This window comes from Sphaeramia orbicularis, chromosome 12 (assembly GCF_902148855.1).
Source record: "Sphaeramia orbicularis chromosome 12, fSphaOr1.1, whole genome shotgun sequence".
NCBI lineage: Eukaryota > Metazoa > Chordata > Actinopteri > Kurtiformes > Apogonidae > Sphaeramia > Sphaeramia orbicularis.
In genome coordinates, this window is record NC_043968.1 from 44,805,793 (window position 1) to 44,831,155 (window position 25,363).

Genomic DNA, 25,363 nt, shown 5'->3' on the forward strand with positions numbered 1-25,363 from the left:
TTGTTGGGTATATATCAGACGTAGCTGCTACTGTTTTACTTTTTATTTGTCAACAACTAACCACTACTATCAAAGTATTTTAACAACCAAACTAAACCATTGAACCATATCATACAGTTACATTTATCACTTCCTCCAAAACATAACCTAACATGAACAATGATGTAAAGGCTAAAGGTGATGGATGTACCTGTGGTAGCTGTTTGTTAAGACATTACCTATTACAACTTGATAATCTGATGATATGTGGAAGATAGTATCAGTCAGGTTTTGGGTTTGTTGTTTTCCTTCTTTTCATTGATTAAAAAAACAGTGAGAAACTTGTGATGCTTAATAACTGTCACAGGCACAAGAATAAATGACATCAAAGATTGAGCAGACTCAGATACTGTCAAATATTTAATCCGTTCAGTACAGGGTCTTTATCTCAGTGCAAGTGCCAAAAACAACAATATTAAGCCATTTACGTGTTCGGTTTATGTACAAATATGGACTTTGGCATCGCGACGCAGAGCTGGTCGTGGAGGAAACACTGAAGGTAGCAGGTGGAGTCGGAGTGAGGACGCATTGTGGACTGAAAATCTTCAGGAAAAACAGCAGCAAAGAAACAAAAACTGGACAAAGTAAAGAGTCAAGAATCGAACTGAAAAATAACACAGAATGACGACCATCGTCTTTTTCTTCATTTCAATCAAACAAATCAATCAACAAAATTAATGGTATATATATTTATATTTATATATCTAAAGTGCATTATGGTACAAAAATATAGAAGGTCAGCAGCACCTCGATACATTTACAAAATAAATACACCATTCAGACAAAATAAATTACTGCAAAAAAAGAAAAAAATCTGACATAATTGGAATAAAAAAAGAAAAAAGCAAGGATTCACAAAGATTAAAATCTGTTGCCCCACAGGGCATCCATAAGTTTTTTTTTTTCATATCATATTCTGCTATCTATTCTGCTATATTTAGAATATTTACAGACAATAAATATTTTCCAATTTCTTTCCAAACAATCACGATTACAGAAGACTGTAACATGAATATTTAGGAGTCTGCTCCAACTGTCCATGGGTTTCTGAAAGACAAACAGAGAGACAAAAGCAAGTGAGTTCACTGTTTTTATTTTAACAGTAAGAAAATGCACACATTAAGAGCAATCAGTCTATTAATGCCTTTGTTATGGAAACCTGGACTTTAAGTGGGTAATATGATAAAGCTTATTATACTGATCTACTAACGGAATTAATACTTTGACAAGACAAAAAATGATTTAATTGCTTCTGCTGAAACTTGTTTCATTAGATTCTATGTTTGGTACCACCTCAAGAGTCTGCTATAAAGAAATAATATGACTGTGTTTATATAAAGTGTCAGGTAAATTACAAGTGAGTTTTGAAAAGTTGCAGAAAAGAGTAAAAGAAAACAGAAAATGAGAATCAGACATCTTTCCATTAAGTCATTTAGAGCAAACAAACTTTGCTGTGTATTCTGTTGCTGTTTTCTATCTCTGAGGTGGAGGATTAATACAGTCCCCTCATATTCACATCAGTTCACACAACTCGTCATGTTTTAACATTTTATGGGAATATCCAGGAAGATGGCATTAATAAACGATCAGTCCTGAGAGTAAACATTCACTATAATAACATGAAAAATGTAATTCCGTAAGCACAAGAGGTAAAAACCATCTAAAGGGGTAGTTTGATCAACATTTACTGATTCAATAATTGAAAATTCACAAAAAATATGCTTATAAAATATGCTAATAGATCAATCAGGACTGAATATTCAATAAGTCTGTGTAATAACATGCCCTATGTGATAAGTAAAGGTGATCCATATACTGAATACAAGCCTCATTTCCAGAGTCATAACTGACTCTGTAAAGCCCTTTGAGATAACCTTGTTGTGATATTGGGCTATACAAATAAAGTTGAATTGAATTGAATTGAATTGAATTTCCCTTTTTTGCCTAAATCATCTCCTCATCATGCTGGTAAAATCCCCTACACATTATGCGATCCAACCCCTAAAATCTAAGATTATTGCAGAGTGTCAAGAGTGTGACATGGGCCTGGTTAAGTTATTAGTGAAATCTGAAACAATGAGTTATTTTGGGAAGATGATATTCGATAGATCTTTTGTGGTAAGTAAAGTAATATCTAGTTTAAATATGGACATATGAATATATTATTACTATATAGGACAATATGGAATATTATATGTATTTATATTATGTATGTATGTGTTTTTGTTTGTTTTGTTTTTCTTCTGTTTAGTTTTTATTAATATCTGGTATTCATGTCTGGTAGGAAAAGTTGTAAATGGGTATTATCATATTAGTGTATATAGGTAAAAGGATGTGTGATATTGCTTTTATTATTGTTGTTGCTGTTGTTATTATTATTATTATTATATTCATATAAAATAATAATTGCTATATAATGATCAGTAGGAATAGAAATTGGGGGTAGGAGCACATACATTTTTACTTCTTCCTACTCCTTTTCGAGCATGTATAATTTCATTTCATTTGTTTTATTATTATTATTATTTACTATTATTTATTTATTTATTTATTTAGTTGTTCGTTTGCTTATCAATCATTTATATACCATTACTTATATTTTGTTGGTTGATTTTTGTTTTGATTTCACTGTCTACATGTTCGAAATAAAGATTTCATTCATTCATTCATTCATTCATTCATTCATTCATAAAGGTGGTGCATGAACTCCAGTCCTGAACACAGGTGACAGTTTAATGTGTTAATAAAGTGGTTGATTCAGTCCCTCTCACCTTTGTCAGAGTCTGACAGCGTTTTAGCGTTTTAGCGCCCTCTGTAGGCCGAGCAGGGACCTCCACTCCAGGTGGAAGCCGCTCCCGTGCTCGTCCTCGTGCCCCCAGCCCAGGGAGCGCGCCCGTCTCTTCCTCTTCTCCCCCTCCCTCCTCTTGCCGGACCTCCCTTTCTTCTTCTTCTTTCCGGGGGCCTTGTATGTCTGGGACTTGTTGGTCTCCTGCGGCAGGTTGGTGCCCTCCTCCTCCTCCAGCGGGTAGGTCAGGATGTTCTTGGTCCCCCCGGGGGGCTTGGAGTGCAGGGTGCTGCCAGTGGTGCTCAGGTGGATGCCCAGGCCGACCCCCGGCAGCCCGACGCCGGCGCCGCTGCTGCCGCCGCCCCCGCTGGTGGTCCTCACAGGCACAGGGAGCTCTCGGATCTCGGCCGTGTGCACCTCGTCCAGCAGCTCCTGGAGCCACATGCGGCGTTTAAAGTCCTGCAGCGTCCGGCCTTTGTCGTGCATCAGCTGGGCGTGAGTCACAGAGCGCTTACTGCAAAAACACACACAGAAAAAAACATCCATTATTCCTCTGGATTAGTTTACACCACTCTGAACTGCAAGAAGTAAAATTAGGAAACATCTGTAGTAGTAAGAACAAGTTTATGTATGACCATAATCACGTGCAAAAGTAAAGGATGTAGGATTTAAGTGAAGTATTGTAGATTGCAGCCACATGGAATCATTATATCCTCTTGAGACCCAGCAATGCATTTTTATCCTCTTTTGGGGACAAGTGTCACAGCTTTACTAAAAACAAATGCTGTCCACTGCAAAGGACATTCCCTAAAATATGTCTGCATTATGCTGTTTCCAATCAGGACAACTGTGTGATGTAAAAAGGTCAAAACCTTATCTTTCCTGGGTCTCAGGAGGATATTTACATATTTTCAGGTCGCACAGGAAATAAAAAGTAACATATAATTGGTTAAAGTCAAATATACAGGTTATTTTAATGCTATATTGATGTTATGTAATGATTTGTCTATGAAATACAGTACATACAAGTAAAGACTTAATCTGATTATTTAGATCATTTAAAGATTTAAGATGATTTGTTGCTGTTCATAAAAAATAATTGATTTGTTTAACCAGAGGAGGGCAGTGTGAAATAAAGAAGCAGCACAGAGACTTCAAACAGCTGAGGAGGATCAAAAGGCAAGATTTTCTATTTATTTTTCAAGTTTTTTGGTCTCAGGCCACAGAGGAACCATCAGAGATGACTTCTGTTCCTCTTATGCTCTCTTTCCTCCCTTTGTTAAAAAGGTTGAACTCTGGTCAATATTCCCCCAAAAATCTCTGTTAAATTCATGCAGTGAAATCACCAACAACATGATTCATCAAACCGCAGCAGCTGAAGTCATGTCCAAGTTGAGGTTTCTTCTCTTTCACTTTTCACAGGAAAAGCAGTTTTCCTTTTGATTGTTCATTAAAAAAACATCTTCATAAAATCGAGGGAACAGTGAAACTTTGGTCCTTTGCGTTTTATTCGTTTGAATATTAGCTGACAGATTAATGGCAGCCAGATCCTGAGGGGTAAAAACTGGCACCATGAATGCTGCAAGCCAATTATTTGTGGTTCATGAGCGAAAAAAAAAAAAAAAAAACATCAAAGACTTTGTGCAAAATAAAACTGAACAGTGTAAGAGAAGTTTTTGGTAAAGTATTTTATCAAAATAAGTGCAAAAGTGAACAACTCAGGTGGTTGTTGTTCCTGTTGGGTGAAGGTGGCATAATTTGTCACATTCACATTACAACTTCAGAATGATTGAGGGTGTGTTTGTTTTGATGTGTCTTCAAAAATGAAAAGTGAAACCTTAATAGGCCCCAGTGAGATTTAAACTCACGATCCCTGGTTTACAAGACCAGTGCTGTAACCCCTGAGCTATGGAGCCCTGATATAAGGCAATTAAGCCCCACCCACAAGAGCTAGGCCACCAATCAACAAACGCTTCATACTACACCGTCTATGCATCATGAATCTCCACAAGGGGGCGCCATCTGCACACAGACACTCGACTACAATAATCACTAATTTCTCTGCATTTCCAGTTCGATTTGAACCCATTTGTTCTCCAATTTGCTAGAAACTAAAGTAAAGTGTTAAGAGAGTTGAAAAATATTCATAATTCAAAAATGGTGATAACTATGTTCAGTGTTTGTAAAATGCCAGGCTCATTTTCACCAAAAACTAGAGAAAACAACTAAAACCACAGCAGGACTGTCACCAAACTTCACTCAGTTTTTTTGCAATTTGTGAATAACATGAAGATGTACAGACAAAACTGTTTAATAAATTATTATACTGTCCAGACTGAGTTTCAAGGCCTGAAAGTAGGAGAGGAGGTGAGTGGACAGAATAGGTCTGATTCTCACCAGATGGGACGAGGCAGTGGCTGACCTGTTATCTTTCACATACAGTGGGAGCAGCAGAAGGATCGGGGCTTTGCTTTGCCGCAGTGTCGCGTTACTCAGAGCCTTAACTCTTAGAAAAACAGAGAGGCAGAGGGCACGGCTTGAAGCCTGGGAACAGCCGACTCTGCAACGCCGGCCAAACACTTCAGGTGTCTGAGCACACAAACACACTGCCTTCAATGGGTATGAGCGGCAGCTGACTGGAGATGAGTCAGACTTTCCCATGATGCCCTGCTTTTATCAGGAGGGTGTGTAGCTCCATGGGATTCAATATGATTGGGAGATTCTACGACAGAGGCCACCACTTTGTTGGAAAAACTGAAGCCTGTTGATCAGCAGGAGTATGTCATTTCAATTTCTTATTCAGCTCCCCCAACGTCAAAGTGTATTTTCCTGATGAATAATAATAATATCCTGAACAAAACTCACCTCCCAAACACAGAGGGAGCCCCTGAGAGCCACTTTTGTTTATATGCATACAGATATTTCCTGTAAATCGCAGCCTAAAGAGAGAAAAAAACACACACGCAGCCGCTTTGAAAAGTGATCTGGCTCTGTTTTTACCTGTAATAAAGCTCACATCAAACACTTTCCAGAGAGAGGAAAGTAGGAGGAAAATGGCCCTGATACATCCTGAGGTGGCAGCCGTCCAGCGCTCCCTGGCCTCAGTCTACCTGATGTTAATTGTCTCTCTCTGCAGGAGACGAATGAAAGAAGAAGTGTGTTTCCTAAAAGCGGCAGTGCTGCCGGGTGGAAGCCTGTTGACTCAGTCAATAGTTTGCCTCAGATATCGACTCGTCCTGTCAGGATGATACCTGTATGTAACATGTGTTTTTTAACACATCAACTCTGATGAAGAGATCATGTTCTGATTAACGGGACAGGATAATAGCAATAAGTGACTTTTCCAGGTCAGACAGTTAAACGTTTCACCTCCTCAGGCTTTTTCTTTTCTTTTCCATATGTGATGCTAAACTGGATATGTTTGGTTTTGTATTGTCAGTTGAATAAGAAAATAAGCAATAGAATAGATCTCCTCATGTCACCGTCTCATATTTCTTGAGATTTTATAAACAACAGGATTCATGGAAAATACACAACACATTAAGTGATAAAATAAAAAGTGATCCTTAATTGCAGCAGTAAGTGTTGCTTTTTCTCAAAGTTAAAATTAAATGGTTTTGTGTGTTTAAAAAAAAAAAGGTGCTCCAGTGTCAAAAGTCTCTTTACAGGCTCATAAAAGTTCAGCTTCCCTAACATTATGTGTGAAATTCAGACTAAAGTTAAATCTGAAACTCCAGAAGAGTTCCTGAATAAATCCAACTGATCCACTTCCTTTATAAAAACCATCCAGAAGGCCACAGCCGCAGATGAAGGAGGGTCAAAGGTCAGCAGCTTCCATCGTCGTGTGATTTTTACCTCACCGTTTTCATCACGCCTGTATTTTCCTTTCCACTCAGGTGGCATTAACCCTGTCCTGAAATCCTATTAAGTGCATATCACACAACGGCCAGAGCGGCGTTTCCCCTGACATAAGCATAACATCCCACACACATTCACGTAAACCTGGACGACACTGTAAATGACTCCTCTCTTTTCATTCATCCACTGGTTTTAAACTAAAACTGCTGCCAGCAAAATGCATTTCAGATGTGATCTTGCTTGACCAGTCAGGAGGGACAGAGGGCTGATGGGAGATCCGAGCCCTACAGCATCCTCCCACTGCTTCATTTAAATCTGATTTCATCCAAAAATCTCTCAGCAATATTATCTATCCAACAGGAAAAGCCTACCAAACTGTGCTTAGCATTCTGGCTTCACAACTTGAAAGAACATTTATTCTGCTTGGCATAAAACACTTCGGCAGGAGCAGCAGGTTTGGTTTGGTCCACGGCCGAGCTGAACATCAGCATTATTCATTTCCCTCCTTTACAGAGACTCAAAGTCTTTGTCCAGAGAGGGATACTAGAAGCAGGCAGAGGAAGGTTCAGAAAGCCCCAAACCTCAAAATGTCAGGTAAAAGAGAAACAACAGCAAACATCAGCCCTCCTCAGTGAGGGGGGTCAGCAGGTTTCAGACGGGGCTGCTGGGAGTTTATCACACTGAAACGCTCTCTGCTTTAAGTAAACACACAGGTGGGCGAGGGCTAACTAAACAGCTACCGGCACGTTTCACAAATGAACACATTTTCCAGCCTCTGCTCGCACACCACGCAGGGGGGAGCATGGAAATACATGAAAAGATGTCGGAAAAATATCATTTGAAAGTTTAGTCTACTTTTTCCCTTTTTAGCTTCTGCGTTCAGGTTTGGGAGCATAGACCTGACAGTGGATTACAGATGAAATGAGAGTGGAAAAGGTTGAAAAGTGTGAAAAAATAAAACTCAGACTTACATTCTGTTACTCAGGGCATCAATTGGCCGCCCATAATGTGGAACTGGAGAGCAGAGTAAGAAGAGAGCGAAGCACCACTGTTGCAGGACTCTACTGGAGCAGAACATCTTGGAGATAAATTCTGTAAAGACACAAAAATGCATTTATTTATACCTGGTAAAGTTTGCTTTAAATGCATGTCAGGCTTTAAGTTCAGCCAGCTGAAGAGTTTTTCTCTGAGCTGTAGTTGTTGAAATGATTAACAAAAACCTCTGCTTCACTTCAGTAAATGCAGACGAGACGACTGCAGAAACCAGTCCAACATGTTTAAGAGCAAATTCCAAATAAAACCACAACAAAGCCAAAATTTAACAACAAAAGAGGAGGAGAAAAAGAAGAAGAGTTGAGGGGAAACTTACTTTCCCACAGCAGTGTGTCCCGCACACAAATAGATAAACACAAATTAATCACTTATGTCCTTTCTCAAACTTTCCAGTCTGAGTTTTGATGCAAAATGTCTCAGAGAAAATCCAGGTGACACCTCGGGGAAAGAAAAAAAAAATCCCCTTGAGCCCAAAAAACATCCACACGTTTGGCTTCTTAAAGCAGTTCCTCAGTTTAAAGACTCCTCAAAGTTAGAGAAGAATTGTCCAGCTGCAGCTCCAGCAGTCGTCCAGGTGTCCTACAGTGGAAGGTGTGTGTTTGGTGATGGCAGGGCAGACAGCGGCGGGACGGACTGGGCATGGGCTACTGCTGCTGCTGCTGGTGCTGCTGCTGCTGCTGCTGCAGGTCAATCTGATGGGAATGTTTGCTGCATGCTGCCTGAGTGCCTGAGCAGGTCAGAGGCTAAGGGAAGGGGAGGACTTAATAACAAAGAGGAGGGCTTCCATCATGTCTCTGCCCCTTAATGTGTGTGTTTGAGTGTGTGTGAGGAGTCAAGTAGTGAAGGCAGGAGAATATGGCAGGTAGGTGGCGCCCGAGCAGCACTCAGACTAGGTCTAAAACCTCAGCCACAAAGTATGAGCAGGGATTAGTGCCAAAACACCACCTACCCACTGATGCTACATTTATTCAGAGAAAAAAAAAGACTGTGTCTGAATTTACATTTGGGGGATGAACATAAATAAATTGGGTGACTTATATTTGTGTCTCAAAAATGTCTAGAGAGGAGGTAGTCAAAAGAGTAAAAAAGTTGTACAGTAGTCAGAGGGGATTAATATTAATGATTTCAACCCAGTAAATGTGTAGGACTTTCATTTCTTCATGATGTTGGTCTCATGAATTGTTTTCAGTAGCAACTGCATGAAAAAATAAGTAGTGATAGCATTCATGTATCTCTTCACATGGTTCTTCACATTTGCTATTCTTACAGTTTAGAGACAATGGTTTAATGTTTATCAAAAATGTGGTCCTTACAAATAACAAATCTTTGATATACCATCTTACTCTGATTTTCATGTACATTTTAATATTTGTGAATTTTGACTTCAAAGATAAAAATATTTTGATTATTGTTAATTGATGCATTAATTCTGCTGTCTATTAAGTATACATATATACGAGAATAGTGACTGATCCCTTAAAAGTGTCAAACACAATGGTCTCATTGATTTTCATGCAAAGTCTTTAACACCATGGTGTGTACATTTTTGGTCAAAAAATGACTTGAACATGTGAGTAAATAAATAATTATGCACCCGTAAAGAATGAAAAAAAGAGAAAATGATCTAAACTCCAACCATAACAATTGTTTCCCTTTAGCAAACTTTGAAACTAGTGCATAAAATACGTTACAAAGCTAAAATTTTTCTGTTTTGGATAAATCTAGTCTTTACAAAGCACATTTTTAAAGAAGCTATTGTCCTTCATTAATGCAAAATGGTTAAAGCATCTCTACACGAGCCTCAGCTACTAAAACTGGTTCAAATGACATTCTAGATCAGGAACTTTCCCATCACAGATTAAGTACACATTATTAGGAATAATTCAATGAAAGACAAAGACAGACTAAAAATAAAGCAAAAAGCAAGCCAACGTAATAATCAAAGCAAAAGACAACAACAAAAAACAACATGTGAACCTGATTAAACACTTAAAAGTACTTTTTTAAGTACAGTTCTTCCATTGGCATTACACAGACTCTGAGACTGTTTTGTGTTTGACCAACTTTTTGTTCTTGGCTTCTATGTTAATAAATCAGTTCCATAAATAATCTGTAAACAATAACCATTTATTACATGGGTGGGACCTCATCACATTTTTTTTGTCAGCAGTTGGTAAACAGAAGTAAACAGAACACTGAGGTTGAAGAGTAGTATTCCAAGTGAATGTGATGCTATATTTTGGGGGCAGAGAAGGTGTAAAAACAGGCTTGTGACCGGATCTACTCCCCAGTTAAGCAGATAAACGAATGGTAATGTGCCATTTGTTCTCCGATGTTCCCAGTTTGCAGTGTGTGGTGTGTTCCTGCATGTTCAGCTAGTGAGGGGTTAAAAGCAGAGGCTCAGTTTCAGTGTGTGTCGTATGTCTGCATATCCACTATCAAAAATTCTTATTCTTCTTTTTCTATGACACAATAAAATTACAATATCTTATAACAGGGGTCTCAAACTCATTTTCTTTCAGTGGCTACATTCAGCCCGATTTAATCTCAAGTGGGCCAGACCAGTAAAATTATAACATAATAACCTATAAATAATGACAACTCCAAATTTTTGTCTTTATTTTAGTGCAAAAAACCCCCATTAAATTATGAAAATACTTACTTTTATAAACTACCCAAACAAAAAAGATGTGAATAACCTCAAAAAACTGGAATTTCTTAAGAAAAATAATTGTAATTTTAACAACATTATGCCTCAACATCTCATTTCTACATGTGCAATATGGATCGGATCTACAAAGACACTAAACACTGAGTAACAGGCAGAAAATAGTTAAAATTGTGCTTAATTTTCTTTAGACATTTCAGGTTGTTCATATTTGTTCAGGTTATTCACATTTTACTGTTACAGGATAGTTTGTAAATAGAAATATTTTCTGCAGTAAAACAAAGACAAAAATTTGAAGTTGTCATTATTTATAGGCATAGTGTAATATTTTTTCAAACCAAGAAGAAAATATGGAGTCATTATACTCTGTAGGTTATTATGCTATTATTTTACTTTAGATCAAATTGATCTGTATGTGGAACCTGAACTAAAATGACTTCAACAGCCTTGAGTGTGGAATTTTTGCACTTTGCAAATTCACCCCGGATTGGAACCTTTGGCGGGCCACATTTGGCCCCTGGGCCGCATGTTTGAGACCCCTGTCTTATAAGGTTTGAGTGTCTGAATGCAAGATGTAAATCATGTGTAAAGATTCACTTTATTGTTTCAGTTATAACTTGGAACATAACGTGCCCTCGCTTGAAAACCCTCGTCCTTCAGTCCACACCAGGCTATCTTTATCATTGATTGTCTGCTGCCCTCGCTGGTTGAGAACTGCTGGTGCACACTGAAGTTTTTGCACATACGGATGGACAGACGGACAGACAGACGGACGACGAACTGATGACAATACCCTGCAGCGACGCCCAAAGGTACAAACTGATTTTTAGCTTGGTTTAATGTCTAAAAGCTGAATCAAAACTTAACAAAGTGACTTTGAAATGAATACACAACCATGATTATATAAATTATTGCTTCACAAAATCCTGCAGGTCATAAAATACTTGGTTTTGAACCCAGTCTAGGTTTATGAAATCCAAACGCACTGTCAGTCTGCATCATTCACAGGTGTCTCCACAATGAACCATTGTTTTAAGACTTGTAGGTACTTCCTGTCTGATGCACAGTGACAGCTGATTTGAGTACCTGCCACCTCACTGACCCTGGGCCATCGTTGGCCTTTGCACGCCCACTGCTGACCTGAAGAATCATGTGGTCTGTCTCAGGTATTCGATCGGCCTCCAGCCACAACTCTGAAATCTCAGCAGAGGTGATGAGGTCTGGCAGCCTGAGCCCTGATCTGTCAGCAGCGTCAAGATCTGCACCGACATGCATCTCTTAAAGAACAAAATAGCAAAAAGCCGGCACAGAGAAACGACTGTTTGGGGAACAGTTTCCAAGCTATGGAGAAACTAATGTTACAAGATGTTCAGATATATCCCGCAAGTGAGTCAAAGAGAGGATTTGGTGCAAGTTACAGTTAAAACATAGCAGCTATAACCCTGCTGAGAAGTGAATGGCTCTAAATACTACATTTCCTATGAACCTCAGCTGGCGATCACAACAGTCACTATTCAGAGATTTCAGTCACATGACGCTGTAACGCTCTATCAAGCATCAACTACAGCTTAGGTCGGCCATCTTCCCACCTGATAAAACCCAAAAATAGGGTATAAATCACCTCACATCTCCGATATGTGAACAAGCTTCTAACCTGAAATTTTGCTGGGATCCATATGCAACACCTGCCACAGTGTTTCAACCACTAGAATCACTGGATTATAGCAACGTTTAAACTGGGTTGAAAAGTTAATGCAACAATAAAAGGTAGAGATGGAATGACTGCATGTGAGGATCAATAAGGAGACTGCAATGGTCAATGAATCAATGTAAGAAACAATCAAACGCCATATTTAAAGAAAAATATACCACCATTTATGGGCTATAGAAGTGTGATGCAGACAGGTGGTCTGGTTCAGTGGGTAGAACTTTAAGCCAGCTTCAGAATTCTGTAAAAATACTATCTCCTACTATCAACTCTCCAATCAGCAGCTCAGGTGGTTTGTTACTGTATGAAACACTGCATCAAAGTGTTAAACTATGATGGTGGAATTTTTGGTTTAGATTAAGGTCAAGGTGATGGTAAAGTTTATTTATACAGCACATTTAAAACAATGCCAAGTGCCCAAAGTGCTGTACAAAGATATGGGTAAAAAATACAAGACATGATACAACTACTAAAAATAAAAATAAAAATAAATATAAGATATACTAAAACTGATAAAAACACAACATAATATTTGGACTAGATCGAATCACATCTTTTTTCCAGTGTCAAGTCAATTGTTCTTTGTAATGCAGGATGAGGAGAAGTTTTACATGTATGGGTCCGATCAAGTGGTAACATGTGGACATATTTCATGTTTCATGTTCAACAGTCTCTATCACATAAGCAGAGTAACTTATATGCATGTATTATACATATTTGAGTAGGTATTTAGAAGCCCTTTAACATTATGTATAACAATGTTTGGGGAGATAAAATTTTTAGGTGAAAAATGTCAAATTACTGCTCGGTAACACGCAGACTTGAAACAGACATCAATTTTTTAAGCTTTACGCAAACATTCAAAACATGAAGTTCTCGACAGAAATTTTTATCATGTAGGACAAAACCTTTTAGATATTATGTTCAACTATGCTGAAAAGAAATTTTGGGGTAAGATATTGAAAAGTCTCTGTTTTATTGACATGAGAATGTGGTAACATGGACAGGTTGCCATAGTAACATGTGGATGACTCTTTACCATAGGATGCATCACCCAAAATGGATCAAAACATCATTCCTTCATGAAAGTTTCACTCCAATATTTGAATTATAAGTAACTTGAAAATTACAAATTGGTATTTTTGGACAGGGCCTTTTAAGTAAGTCACAAATATCAATAAAATTCACAAAATAATGAAAATCTAACTCTTCAAACTTAACAATCATCTATATAATCAACAGATCGAATACATTTTCAAATTTTTTTGATATAATTTTTAGCATCAAATTCGAGCTATGGCTATGGTGTAAAAAGTACAATTGGTTGTAACTTTTTTTCTACAAACGGTATTTTAAAAGGATAACAGATCCATAAAATAGAGATCTTTAGCTAAAAAAACGAGCCCACTTGATAAATGATGTGTACAAATTTACTTTTTCATGTTCACTCTCGCTTGATCGGACCCGTATGTGAATATGTTTTATGTTTCTGGCTTTTCCCTCTGAGACAAAAAACACAACCTTGTTTCCTTGTCAGTTAGAAAATCTGACAAAATAAAAGCTATCAATCATTTTTTCCAGATAAGCCTGTTGAAACAAATGTCTTCCAGGAGTGCATTACTACAAAGATGCATGAATAGATAAAGACAGAATTCATCCCAGACCCATGGATGTTAAATATAATGTGGTGTTCCACCAGACAAATACAACAGAGAGTGATAATGTAGTTTACATCTCACCTTCAATGTTTATGTCCAACAATGGGAAGCTTTTATTTTATTTATTTATTTGTACGACCAAGTCTGTTTGAAGAAAAGTGAGATATGCAACGCTGCAAATATTAGCATTGAAGCCAGAGGAAAGGATTTTTTTTTTCAAAGCAACAGTTAAAATGAATTCCTCTAATGTGCACAGTGAAAGACATGAGGCGTTCATGATGCACATTTCTACGTCATCTTCTTCTGACCTTTAAATCTGTAACTAACTGACCCTTAAAGCCCAGTTTAATTTATTGTTGTAATTAACCGTTATCAGCTTCTGCTCTCAAATGCGTTTCTTCTCTGTTTTCCCACAGAGATCTGAATATTAGATTACAGGAATCTAATCGGGTCTAATCTAATCATGCTGAATAAGGCTGTGGGTGGAAACATTTCTCGTGTTTATGGATCAAACAGCTTCACACTTTAAAGCCTCAGACCACCAACACTGTCACTGCTGTGGCTCAGTGTACTCTTATGTAACTTCTCATACTGTGCTGCATTTATTAACCTAATGCTGCTGCTAGTCCATGCATAAAAAGCACAAAGTAAGGCTGAATTAAAGTCTTCCAGTTGATTTACATAGGAAGAATAATTTCCCCCCTAATCTGTCCAACATACTAGTTGGATATAGTCCCGACCAAGATCATCATCACAGTGGGACGTTTCAATCACTCAGTTCAATAATTTACAGAAATATAATGGTTGCTTTCATAAATCCTCTGTCCTGGTCTTCCACTCATGCAATTGAAATTCCCAAACCGGATCTCCTCACTTTGAGTATCAAGCATCCTCTCAGTGTAAACCACACATGGACTTTCCCACTTGTCAAAAATACGGTGAAGGAATTGAGTCGCCAGAATAAAATGTTGTTGTTGTACATTTCTGCAAACCGCACACACATATAATGTCACACACACACAAGTTTTAACCAAAATTTTGTTTTATATCTACATTTGGAGATATGTGTATATCAACACTATGTTGTTTTATTGCTCTTTGTGCTTTTCAACGGTATTTTCCAGAAATTACACTCATATGTAACTATTTAAGAATGGTTAGTGATTGATATGCCAATTTTTAATGTTTTTTCTATGATATGGTTTACATACTGACAGTACTTGGATTAGGAAAAAATATGACAGCATGATTTAATACAGAAGAAGTCAGCTAAGATGTAATGAGAATTGACTGTATTTAGTAATATTTTAACTAAACCATGATCTCCTCCTAACCCCGGTGGTGGTCGTGGATTTTGTAAATCTACTAGATCTGCACAATGAATCACAATTGCAGTGATATTTTGGACTCAGCGACACTGGCCCTGATAATGACACAGATCAACATACGACAACTGACCGCCTGTTCCACCTCATCCACCCTTCACTCATGCGTTTTCTTTTCTATATCTGTCTCTGCATTTTTGTTGAGTATTTGTTCTTTGATTGCCCTTTTGTATTAGCTCTGTATCTGTTTTTACCCGTTTGTTGTGTGTTTGTCCCTTGGCTGTTTATTGTAAAGCATCTTTGAGTACCTAGAAAAGCGCTGTATAAAACCGATATATCGTTATTATTATTATTATTATTATTATTATTATTATTATTATTATTATTATTACAAGTAGACTCATAATCCTATTTGTTCATGGCTATCTCAAATGACAATATTGCCCACAACAATCACTATATGGATTTGTTTTTTCACCTAACTGTGCACCCCTCAATTAAACCTGAAATACCTGCTTTTGGGATACAAACATTTGGTGAGTCAGCACAACAATGTTATGAAATGGAGATATGAAACCTATTTTTGGCTTATAAATGTAGACATTATATGAATCTATGGTAACATTTTCATCTGGTGCCTGGAATGGGTGAAGGAGTCATCATTCGTCTCAGCAGAACACTGCAGATGGCTTTTGCATAACTGAACTCTCTAAAGTGCATTCATCTTTGTAATGAGAGGTTTATGCACTGCAACTCTACCATAATTGAATTACAGGGGGCCACGTCCAAAATTTTGTGTAACTTTCCAAAACTGACAACTTGACATTCACACCCACTTTGCACAGAGTTCAACTATGTGGAGGTGAGAAAGGAGCAAGGAAGAAGCTCCCATCAGAAATACGACACTGAGGGCTGAATAAGAAATGGTTTGAGCTGGAAGGAGCAAAGACGAAGGGACAAAGAAGACGACTGTTTATTTAGTGAGTTTGTATTTTTCATATTCTTCTTTTAACAAACCATATGAGCTTATTTAATGATTAACATTTCCAAGCTTTTTACACTTTTGGTCCAATAAGTAAAAAATTTACTTGTGTAGTTAAAACATCTAAACTCAGACATACTGTGTTATTATCAGTGAAACAATGCACGTACAGGCATAGAAATGATTTTTGATAGATCACGTACTGAATGAAAGAACATCCTGTACCAGATCGTTCAGGATAAATGCTACATCCCTTGGGGAGGATGTGAAAATGTGGGTGGATCCAAGTTTTATGGCTACACCTATACTGAATTTATATGGAGATTCATACATCACATAGGATGAACTGTAACCTCCTGACTTTTCCTTTCCAAGTAGTAAAACTCTAAATAGAAAAACATCTCTGCACTTAGTGTGACATGATGGACTGTGCATATAGTGATAACAGTGCACAAAAAGAGAGAATAATAAAACCAGTGAACTTGTGAGAAGTTCAGACCCTCCTGCTTCCATAACTCCAAAAACGTAACCAATCACCACAGAAAGTAGACAGGAGGATTTGTCTTGGAGAGTAACTATTGTTGAGAGCAGTCCTGCGAAATTTGATGTTGGAAAGGTGTGGCAGGAAGAGGTTTTGGGTGACGTTTGATGATCTGACAAATGTTTTGTAATTAAATCATGGTATTGTGTTTGCCATCCAACAGTTGAACTGTAATGATGACTGTAACCTCCAGAGAGTCTTAACAGGACTTCAGACTGTTTGATGGATCAGTTCACAACCCAAGAAATCGTTAAACGTACTCAGATTCCAAATGTCTCGGGAAGGAGTCAAATGGCTATAACATAACATTTATCATGTAAGTGTTGTTTCCAAACATGTTTCAGTCCACTATTCACATGATATCCAGATATAATAAAAACTGGTGCAATTACACATAAATCTGAGCTCAAAACATGTGAAATGTTGATGCCACAAACTTGTGTAAACATTTTTTCCCACAAATGATTTCCACACAGAGAGATAAGACCCTGCTGTGTGTGTTGGGCTGGTTTTCTCTCTCTCACAGATCTGTTCTTAATTGTAAGAGGCGACAGCTGGAACACATTGCTGATATTTCAACACGTGTCAGTCAGAGCAGTAGAGGGGAATGGCGCTGCTGCCCGCAGTGTTTGTCTGACTTACTGTTGTTTGCTCTTTAGAGGAGGGGGAAGGCTCCCATGTGTGGAGGTTAACTCAGGAAACTCACATACTTAAAACCACCAATTCAAGATTTTTACCTGATTACATTCTTAATTTGTACATTTTACATTTTTGGTTTTGGTATTAAAAAAGACAGATTGGCAGTGGAATTTATGCATTGTTTTCTGCCATTTCCAGTCCATATCCCCAGATTAAATTTGTAAAACAGAACATTTTATTATATTTGTCACTATTGTCATATTACAGCCTTCACATTTAGTTCACAAAGTTGATGTAAAAATGTACAACACAACAACTCTGAAGAATTAGGACAAGAAATGGAGATCAGCCCTGTTGGCTGGTGGCAGCAGAGGTCCTGATGCCTCCCCGCCAAAGTTAAGTCTATGGTACATGTGTGAAAAAATAGATTGTAATAAGAAGTGGGTGTAGCCACCATTTGTGGACAGTCAGGCAATTTTTTTTTTTTACTGTGTTTGAATGAGCTGGTTAGTGTGAAGGGTGATGGGTAAAACTTACTAAACTAGTACCACAGCTAACATAAAGAGGTGTCAAACTCCATGAAGCATTTGCGATTAGAGCCAAGGTCTTTTAAATTTGGCATCACATAGCCACTAATATTAATTAAAAATTACACTTTAAAATACAGAACTAGTTTCAATGTCAAACGAAGAATTAGAAGCTTTCCTTATGATTTCTTTCTGTAGACAAAGTGAATCATGTTAATTTGTGTTCATTTTCTGAAAACTTTAGTATTTGATGATATAAATAGGTATATTTTGACTTGATTAGACTGTAACAGACATAAGTGGTATCTTGGTTTCTATAAATGGTTGATTGAGTAGTTTCGACAGCTAACATGTTTTAAATAAACTCATGCAAACCAACGATAGGGAACTACATTTATGATCTCTGATCTGATGGATGATTTAAAAACTTTTTAAATTAAAATATTAGAAGATTTAAAGTGTAGTAAAGTAATGAACTGAAGTGGGGTTATGTGCATTTAGTTACCGTCTCTGGGAAAAAGTCAAATACTGCCATATTAAAAGCTGGTCCTGGGTATGTTTTGGTACAACTTAAATCGTCGTAGCAGCAAACCCCTCTGAGTGTAAAGAGCAGCATTAAAGACTGAGGATTAGGCCACTGAGCACTCCCAAATGTTTAGCTAAGGTTATGGATGGCCTCCAGGGTTTTCAGACAGGCAGTTCTCTCCGAGCTGCTGCAAAAAAACTCTGAAGGGCAATGATGGCTTTTCATCTGGTTGGGAGACCCTATACATAGGGTGCGGATATAGATATTTATCAGGGCTTCCCTATGTACTCTGACTCAACACTATGTCGACTGGCTGAGTTGAGTCAGACTATGTTTTCAATTTAGTCAATTATCTCAAACATTCTGTCTTGGCGACTGTGGTCTGTGGATGTGTCCTTGATATTTACCCAGAAATAGCAGCTTCACTGTAAAGGTCACAGTATGAACATAAAAAGCACACAATGAACACATTATTTGTAGTGTTCATAGTCATAAAGACTGACTGCCAACATGTGGTGATGCAACAGACCTTTCTACTGCTCTGTTTTTTTTTTTTTATTCATTAGTGTTGTGTTGCGCCCGATAATAAACAAAATCCATTGTTCCTTCCCAAGTCATCAGTTGGTATATAAAAAAGTCAACGTTTAGATGGTGAATGATTAGTGCCAGGGAGAATCATGGGAGTAGTTTTCCCCCAGTTGTCTGCAAATTAGTCAAGTTCCTTCCATTTTATGAGCTCCTCTGGTTGGAGTCAGTTCAGGAACAGAAAGTCCAGAGAGTTTTTTTTTTCTTTTACACAGGAGAACAAAAGGGGGAGTGTCAGAGGATCAGCAGAGGGGAAAGACTACCTGTCGCTGTTCCTCACACCTCCTCAGATGCCCGCCTTCTGCAACACTTCTGCCTGGAAAGAAAGCTCTCATGTGCCTTTGACCTGTGAAAGCTACTTTACCTGCACGTAAACAGGTACAAGAAAAAAAATCTTTTCCTGGCAGTGGGCGGCATGTGGGGTCCGAGCCAGGAAAGCTGTTTTAGATTCATAGAAAATTGCTCCGTTTTGGCAGAGCACAACATACACAAAACAAATGTCCGCTTTTAATCTTTGCAACCGCACCCCCCACCTCTACTGCCTCTCCTTTTGAAAACAATTCTCCTTACAAAGGCACGTACTGTTAGCACCCCCCACCCCCACCATCAGTGGTCCTGACTGTGCCACCCGCTCCATCCTGAGGCCCCCACACTGATACCAAGACATGTTAACCCCGTCAGGTCACAGCTTCCAATAACATCTTATCCTCTTCATGAGTAACTCACTACTCATTCAGTGTAGAAAAAAAAGTGAAACAAGCTGCCACAAGCCCAAGTACACATTTCTTACACCACAGCTGAAATGATTTTTATGTATTTTGATAGAAGCTACTATCAACCCATATCACTGTGAAATTAAGCACTCTAAAAAGTAAGGATGATCTTGAGAATAAAAGTGAGTATTTTGGGGTTTTGGAATGCTGGTCAAGCTAAATGTCACATTTCCTTGGTCTCATTACAGATATTTTTGTTTTATTATTATTATTTTTTCCCCCTATGTTTCGTATTATGTTTGTGTCTGAAATGAAGTAAACTAAACTAAATATTTTCCCTTTTCAGAGTCTGAAAAAAATAACTGAAATGTCTCATTGCATCATTTGTGTCTGGTATAAAAAATAAAATCCAATCAAAATCATACATCATCCCTAAATCTGTCATGGAATGTAACCTAAAATGTAAACTCAGGTACAGAACTGTTTAGCAAATGACACTAAAATGAACCTAACTAAAACATAATTTCCACAAATTTAAACATTATTTCCCCTGGGCGGATTGTGTTTTGATTAAATTCAACAAAGTACACGTTAGAACTCGCTGGATTTGAGCTGATGTTTGGAATTAGTGACATCCTGAGGGAACTTCTTAATTTATCACTTAAGTGCCTCAATTATCTTTTAATGTGCAAAATTAAATACAGACAGCTTAAATTATCCTTAATTCTAGTTCCTAACCTTTAACCGTATTTGCAATATGTCAAAGATTCTCTTTTTCTTTTACGTTCGGATGACTAATAAAAGAGAACATTATAGAAATTCAGTATTTATATAACTTGAGTATAATAATTCAAGAATAAGTTAGAATAGAGGTAAACAAAATAATTCTTGAAACATATTTAACCCTTAAAGACCTAAAATGTTTGTAGTGACTTCTGTATTAATACATTAAATGATGTATCACCATTTATTATAATATTATCCTCTACATTTTGCATTTTTTAATGAAAAGCTAGTATCAATTATTATTAATTGAGCATAAAACACTGTCATTAGTCTAAACTACATTACTGGTCAAACTCACTGCACTGGGGAATCAATGTTGTAGAAGATGACGGTGTTTCTATGTTCACTACACACCTCTGATTGTCCAAAGGGGTCATATCTGATGACTTTGAAAAGATGACAAACTGCATTTTGCCTAAATTATTTACATGTATTGATAGGATTAGTTGATCAGAAGTTATTAAACATTTTATATAAGTAGATTCTTTTGTCACTGGTGTGTATTTGGGTCTGAGGATTAAAATTCACTCGTGACCTTGGACACAGAAACTGACAAAGATTACAGTCATCCTTTTTTATGATGAAGAGGCCCACATGGATGCTTAGCCTGTAAAGTGCTCAGAAAATCTGACATCTACCAAAGAAGACTGTGTGGGATGAGTAGGAGCTCCAGATGATCCTTTAAATGGAGCTTGAGGTAAGAAACATTAAATCTTCTCACAGTCTAGCAGAGCAGTAGTTAGGATTTATCTGTGAAAACTTTGTCCAAATCCATCACAAATGTCTACTGATCTGAAATAGTCCACCTAGATTAAATCAGATCTATTATTCTAAAGAAGAGAGGGGGTGTTAAAGGGTTAAATCCCCTAATCTGGATTTAATCAGCCCGAGAAGCAGCAGTACCAATCACATTTAGTTGTTTTACCACCAAAGTTCCTTTTCCATGACCCATCAACGTCAGCCTGAATATGATGAGTTTAAAAAGCTGTTAATGTATAAAACTAAGTGGTCCTGTTCCTCGGCAAATGTGAAAAAAAAGTACAGTAGTGACCTCAGTTTCCAGTTAATGGATGTGATCGCCGCTCGAACAGCAGCTGTGTGACTCGCACTAAATCACAGAGGAGCTCTCAGGGTGAAGAATGGAGGCCGGACGGTGAAATGATGGAAAAGTGTGAGCAGAGGGGAGGGGGCAAGATGATGGATGATGATGATTGAAGGATGATGAAGAGACCATGAGACGTTTAGCTCATTCTCCTCTCAGGGGTGGCCTTCCTTTCTCTCATCCTAACCCCTGGCTTACCTCGACCCTCCTCCTCTGCGGCCCCAGCTTCGCTTGGTGGCGACATATTTTAGTGGAGGAATTCAGGAATGCTCATTTTTTTATAGATGGGATGGCTAGAAACTGCTAAAGACAAACTCCCAGTTTTCTTCGTCCCATGCCCTCACTCTCATTCATATTGTACAACATACGCCCACCACAGGAACACATGCTGCACCACCACTGTGCAACCACAAATAGTAATTCTTCAGAGTTGTACACTACAGTGAGAGCTGTGCAGACATATTTGCAGAGGTTTGTTGCTACTCTGGCTGACCCCATGACCATCTGACATAATGTGCAAAGTGGAGTCCACTAAAACACAGTGTCTCAACCTGAGGTTTGAGACTCTCACAGGGCTGCTTCACAGACAGGAAAGCCCAAAATCCAGTGATGCTTCATTTATGGTGATATGAGACACAGAAAATCAGATGATCATAACTTTACATCTGGGTGATTGGAATTTTTACTCAAAATGTTACTGAATGGTTCAATTGGTTGTGAAAACAAAAGGTCGTGGAGGAGACGGCGGCCTCCGTGTTTTTGTTCGAGCTGCACTCCGCCCACTTTGCTGACGAATTCTGTAACTAAATTGGAGCTTTTCTGAGGAGGTGTTTGGTTATACAGTCATGATTTAATCACATCATAATGTAGATTCAAGAACATTGTTTGACATTTTGCGTAAAAGCTATGCAGTTAAAACTTAAGTGTACAACACTTTTACAGTATTCTTGCGGGAAAAAAATCCTAACCTTTTACTATATTGTAACTCAAGTGGTCTGGAAAAAAACTGATTTCTTTACCTAGATTTGTTTTTGTTTACAGGTGGTCGGTGCAGGTGCTTCAGGGATGTAAATGAGATTTATAGTTATAATCACTGCTTGTTGTTGAAATTCCATTGACCACTCTGTGCAGTTTCTCTAACCATAGACATGAAGCAAAGATATAACATCTATTTTTATATTTAGTGTTTTGATTTGGACAGAGGAGAGAGGTGCAATAGGAAGGTGTGCATTTTGATATTCTGATTTAAGTTTTTTTATTATAAAAATGATAGCATGTAAATAGAAAGTGATATAAAGGAGGATTATATTGATATCTACAAATATGTAATCCAACTAGAGCTTTGGAGAAAACTTGAGGGCAAAGAAAGTAAAGTTAATTTAAGTAAGATTGAGTGAAGTAAGGACATAATGAAACATTTTACTTATAACTGTTTAAATATCAAAATAAAAGTCACATTTCCTGAACTACATCAGATGTCAGTTAAAGCTAACAGCCTGCTTTCATTTGTGTGTCATTTAAAGTCAAAGCCACAGAGTTATAAATATATTGTATGTCGGAATAAGTAACTAAAATGGGACAGCCAAAGTCAAGCTCGTCTCTAGTTTTTTGGCAGGTTAACCCTCTGTGCACGCTGCATGTTAGCGCAGCGTCAAGTTCCAGCAACGAACAACTGACAGCATTCACATTGAGATTCATAGAAAAGAGGAAGGCGCCTGCAGTCTGTGTGTTTCTGGGTAACTTTTGCAGATGTCACCAGATGGGTGTACATAATCTGCTGGTGTGTCACACTTGGATCCCACCGAGGCAATCATATCCCTGCGCTCAATTAGGTCTGATTATGGTTAGTGTCGTGCTGCCAGCTAACTGCATTAGAATATGGAGAGGGAGAAAGAGTGGTTTTTAGCTGGTTGGACTTGCTGAACAGTTGTCATTTGCTGTGGTCCTTATGTGTTTAGGCTAATGGTTTAATTTCACATTTAAAGGGAAAACGACGTACATAGTAAAACTGACCTACTAAAAATCGCTGCAAAGATAAAAACAACATAGACCATTTTTCTGAGCATTTGAACTGACAACTGAATATTATCAAATTACTCCCAGTAGATTCATTAAGTAATAGAAGAAAAATACAGAAGCATTTTTAGTAAATTGCATAGGGAAACATACACACTCAAGCTAACAGATCACCCCAATATTTGACTTAAACGAAGTTTCTCAGTGGTGATAAGCATACGATAGCAGCCAAGACTGTGAAGCAACAGCAAACTATACTGATGAACATTTTAGCATTAATTGGTTTATATAAAAAGACAACATCAGCTTTAAAATTGTTTTGGATCAATATGTTTGCTTGCACATGACTTGACCACAACCTTAAGAAAACAAAAAAGGCATGGACACCATTTAAGAATTACATAAAATGCTAAAACACTATTGTTAGTTTAGTTCTTTTTAGTCAGTGAAAGAATATTTACACAAACCAAACTACAGGGATGTAACTTGCTAACATAGATTAGCAGCCACTTTGACTCTTGTTTATGATTGACACTGCCTTAAAAGTCATAAAAAAAAAAATCAAAAAAAAAAAATCAAAGACACATTTAGATTCCTAGGAACTAACATGAAATGAAGCCAAAGGTGAGCAAAGTCTACATTATATCCAGATGAAGTCTTTTCTGTTGTGGATAATATATGGTGTAGTGCCTATTTACTTTAGACCAGGTTTTATTCTACTTGGGATACTTCAATTTAAGATGGACTTAAATTGTGAAGAAACTAATTACTTACAATGGTTTTCCCCAAAAGCCAAAACTTATTTACAAAAACTAAGTGCATACGGTGAACAAATGTGAATCCATGTAAACATGCTGCTGAAAACTTTGCAAAATGTACTCACTTTATGCAGGCTTGTTGCTTCCGGATCTTCAGAATCTCCTGAGGAGTTGTCCAAAAATGTCAAAGCTTCCTCTCTTCTCTTGTCTTATGTTGTGATCCTCTGAAAAGAAGAAGGTCGTCTGTTTTCTTGGAGGCTTCTGAGTGTCTCTGCACTCACTTTGCTTGGTTGTGAAGGTCCAAAACGCTTTATAAATAAGGTTAAGCCCTCCTGCTGACATCACACAGTGGTCATCAGCATCATCTCCGCCTCATGGTAGTAGAAGACTCCATGGAGCTGCATATGTAATTAGATGGATGAACTTACTCATTCTATCTGCTCTTCTCTGCCTCCCACATCCCTTTTCCTTGTTCCTTTAGTTCCCTCGTCCACAGGAAACACACCACAACTTTAGTTCAAAACATAATGTCAAGACTAATGACACATGTGAGCGCTTCTCCTTGCGATCTTTCCTCTGGCCGTTAAATTTCATGTTTTCACCAGTTGTGGTTTTGTGGTGTTTCTTCTCTTACTTTGTTACAGATTGATTGTCCTCCTGGTGTTTTTTTACTTTTCTGCACGTCACTGAGGCATGGCTATAAAACCTAAATGTTAAATTCAGCCTGAAAATGTTATGTCTACACCTACATAAACTTTACTTAGGCAGATTAATGTAATAATTTAAAGGCCGATTATGAAAACAGTGTTGAGACATAGAGCACTACTATAGGCTGGAGTTGTCTCTGTTTTTGTCTCAATTTAATTCTACTCCATTAACTAATGACCCCCTGGTGCCAGACCGTGTTTGACTGACTGGAGGAGGAGGAGGAGGAGGAAAAAAAATCTCATCAAAACATGGTAGTAGTGGTTTTGTTCGTCACGCCTTCCCCTGCTTGCGTAGCATCTCTCCTAATCTCCAACACGAAAGTAAAGTGTTTAGTTTCCAGTCGTGCCATCTGGTCTGAGGTTCTCTATGTTTAGCAAAGGGTCGTG

The 25,363-nt window shown here is 37.8% G+C and overlaps 1 protein-coding gene and 1 non-coding gene across 3 annotated transcripts; both read right to left on the bottom strand.

Moving 5' to 3' along the window:
• Positions 1-381: 381 nt before the first annotated feature.
• pthlha (parathyroid hormone-like hormone a) lies at positions 382-24,506 on the bottom strand. Of its 2 annotated transcripts, none has more exons than XM_030151089.1 (4): positions 24,395-24,506; positions 7,654-7,774; positions 2,811-3,338; positions 382-1,086 (listed from the first exon to the last, which is right to left on the bottom strand). In XM_030151089.1, the coding sequence occupies exons 2-3, from the start codon at positions 7,758-7,760 to the stop codon at positions 2,834-2,836; spliced, it is 612 nt and encodes a 203-aa protein (XP_030006949.1). In that variant the 5' UTR covers positions 7,761-7,774; positions 24,395-24,506; the 3' UTR covers positions 382-1,086; positions 2,811-2,833. The 2 variants fall into 2 exon arrangements, with proteins under 2 accessions (XP_030006949.1, XP_030006948.1); XM_030151088.1 differs by lacking the exon at positions 24,395-24,506 and adding an exon at positions 8,052-8,499.
• On the bottom strand, positions 4,668-4,740 carry trnat-ugu (transfer RNA threonine (anticodon UGU)). Its single transcript has one exon. It is a non-coding gene; the product is annotated as a tRNA-Thr (tRNA).
• Positions 24,507-25,363: the final 857 nt, after the last annotated feature.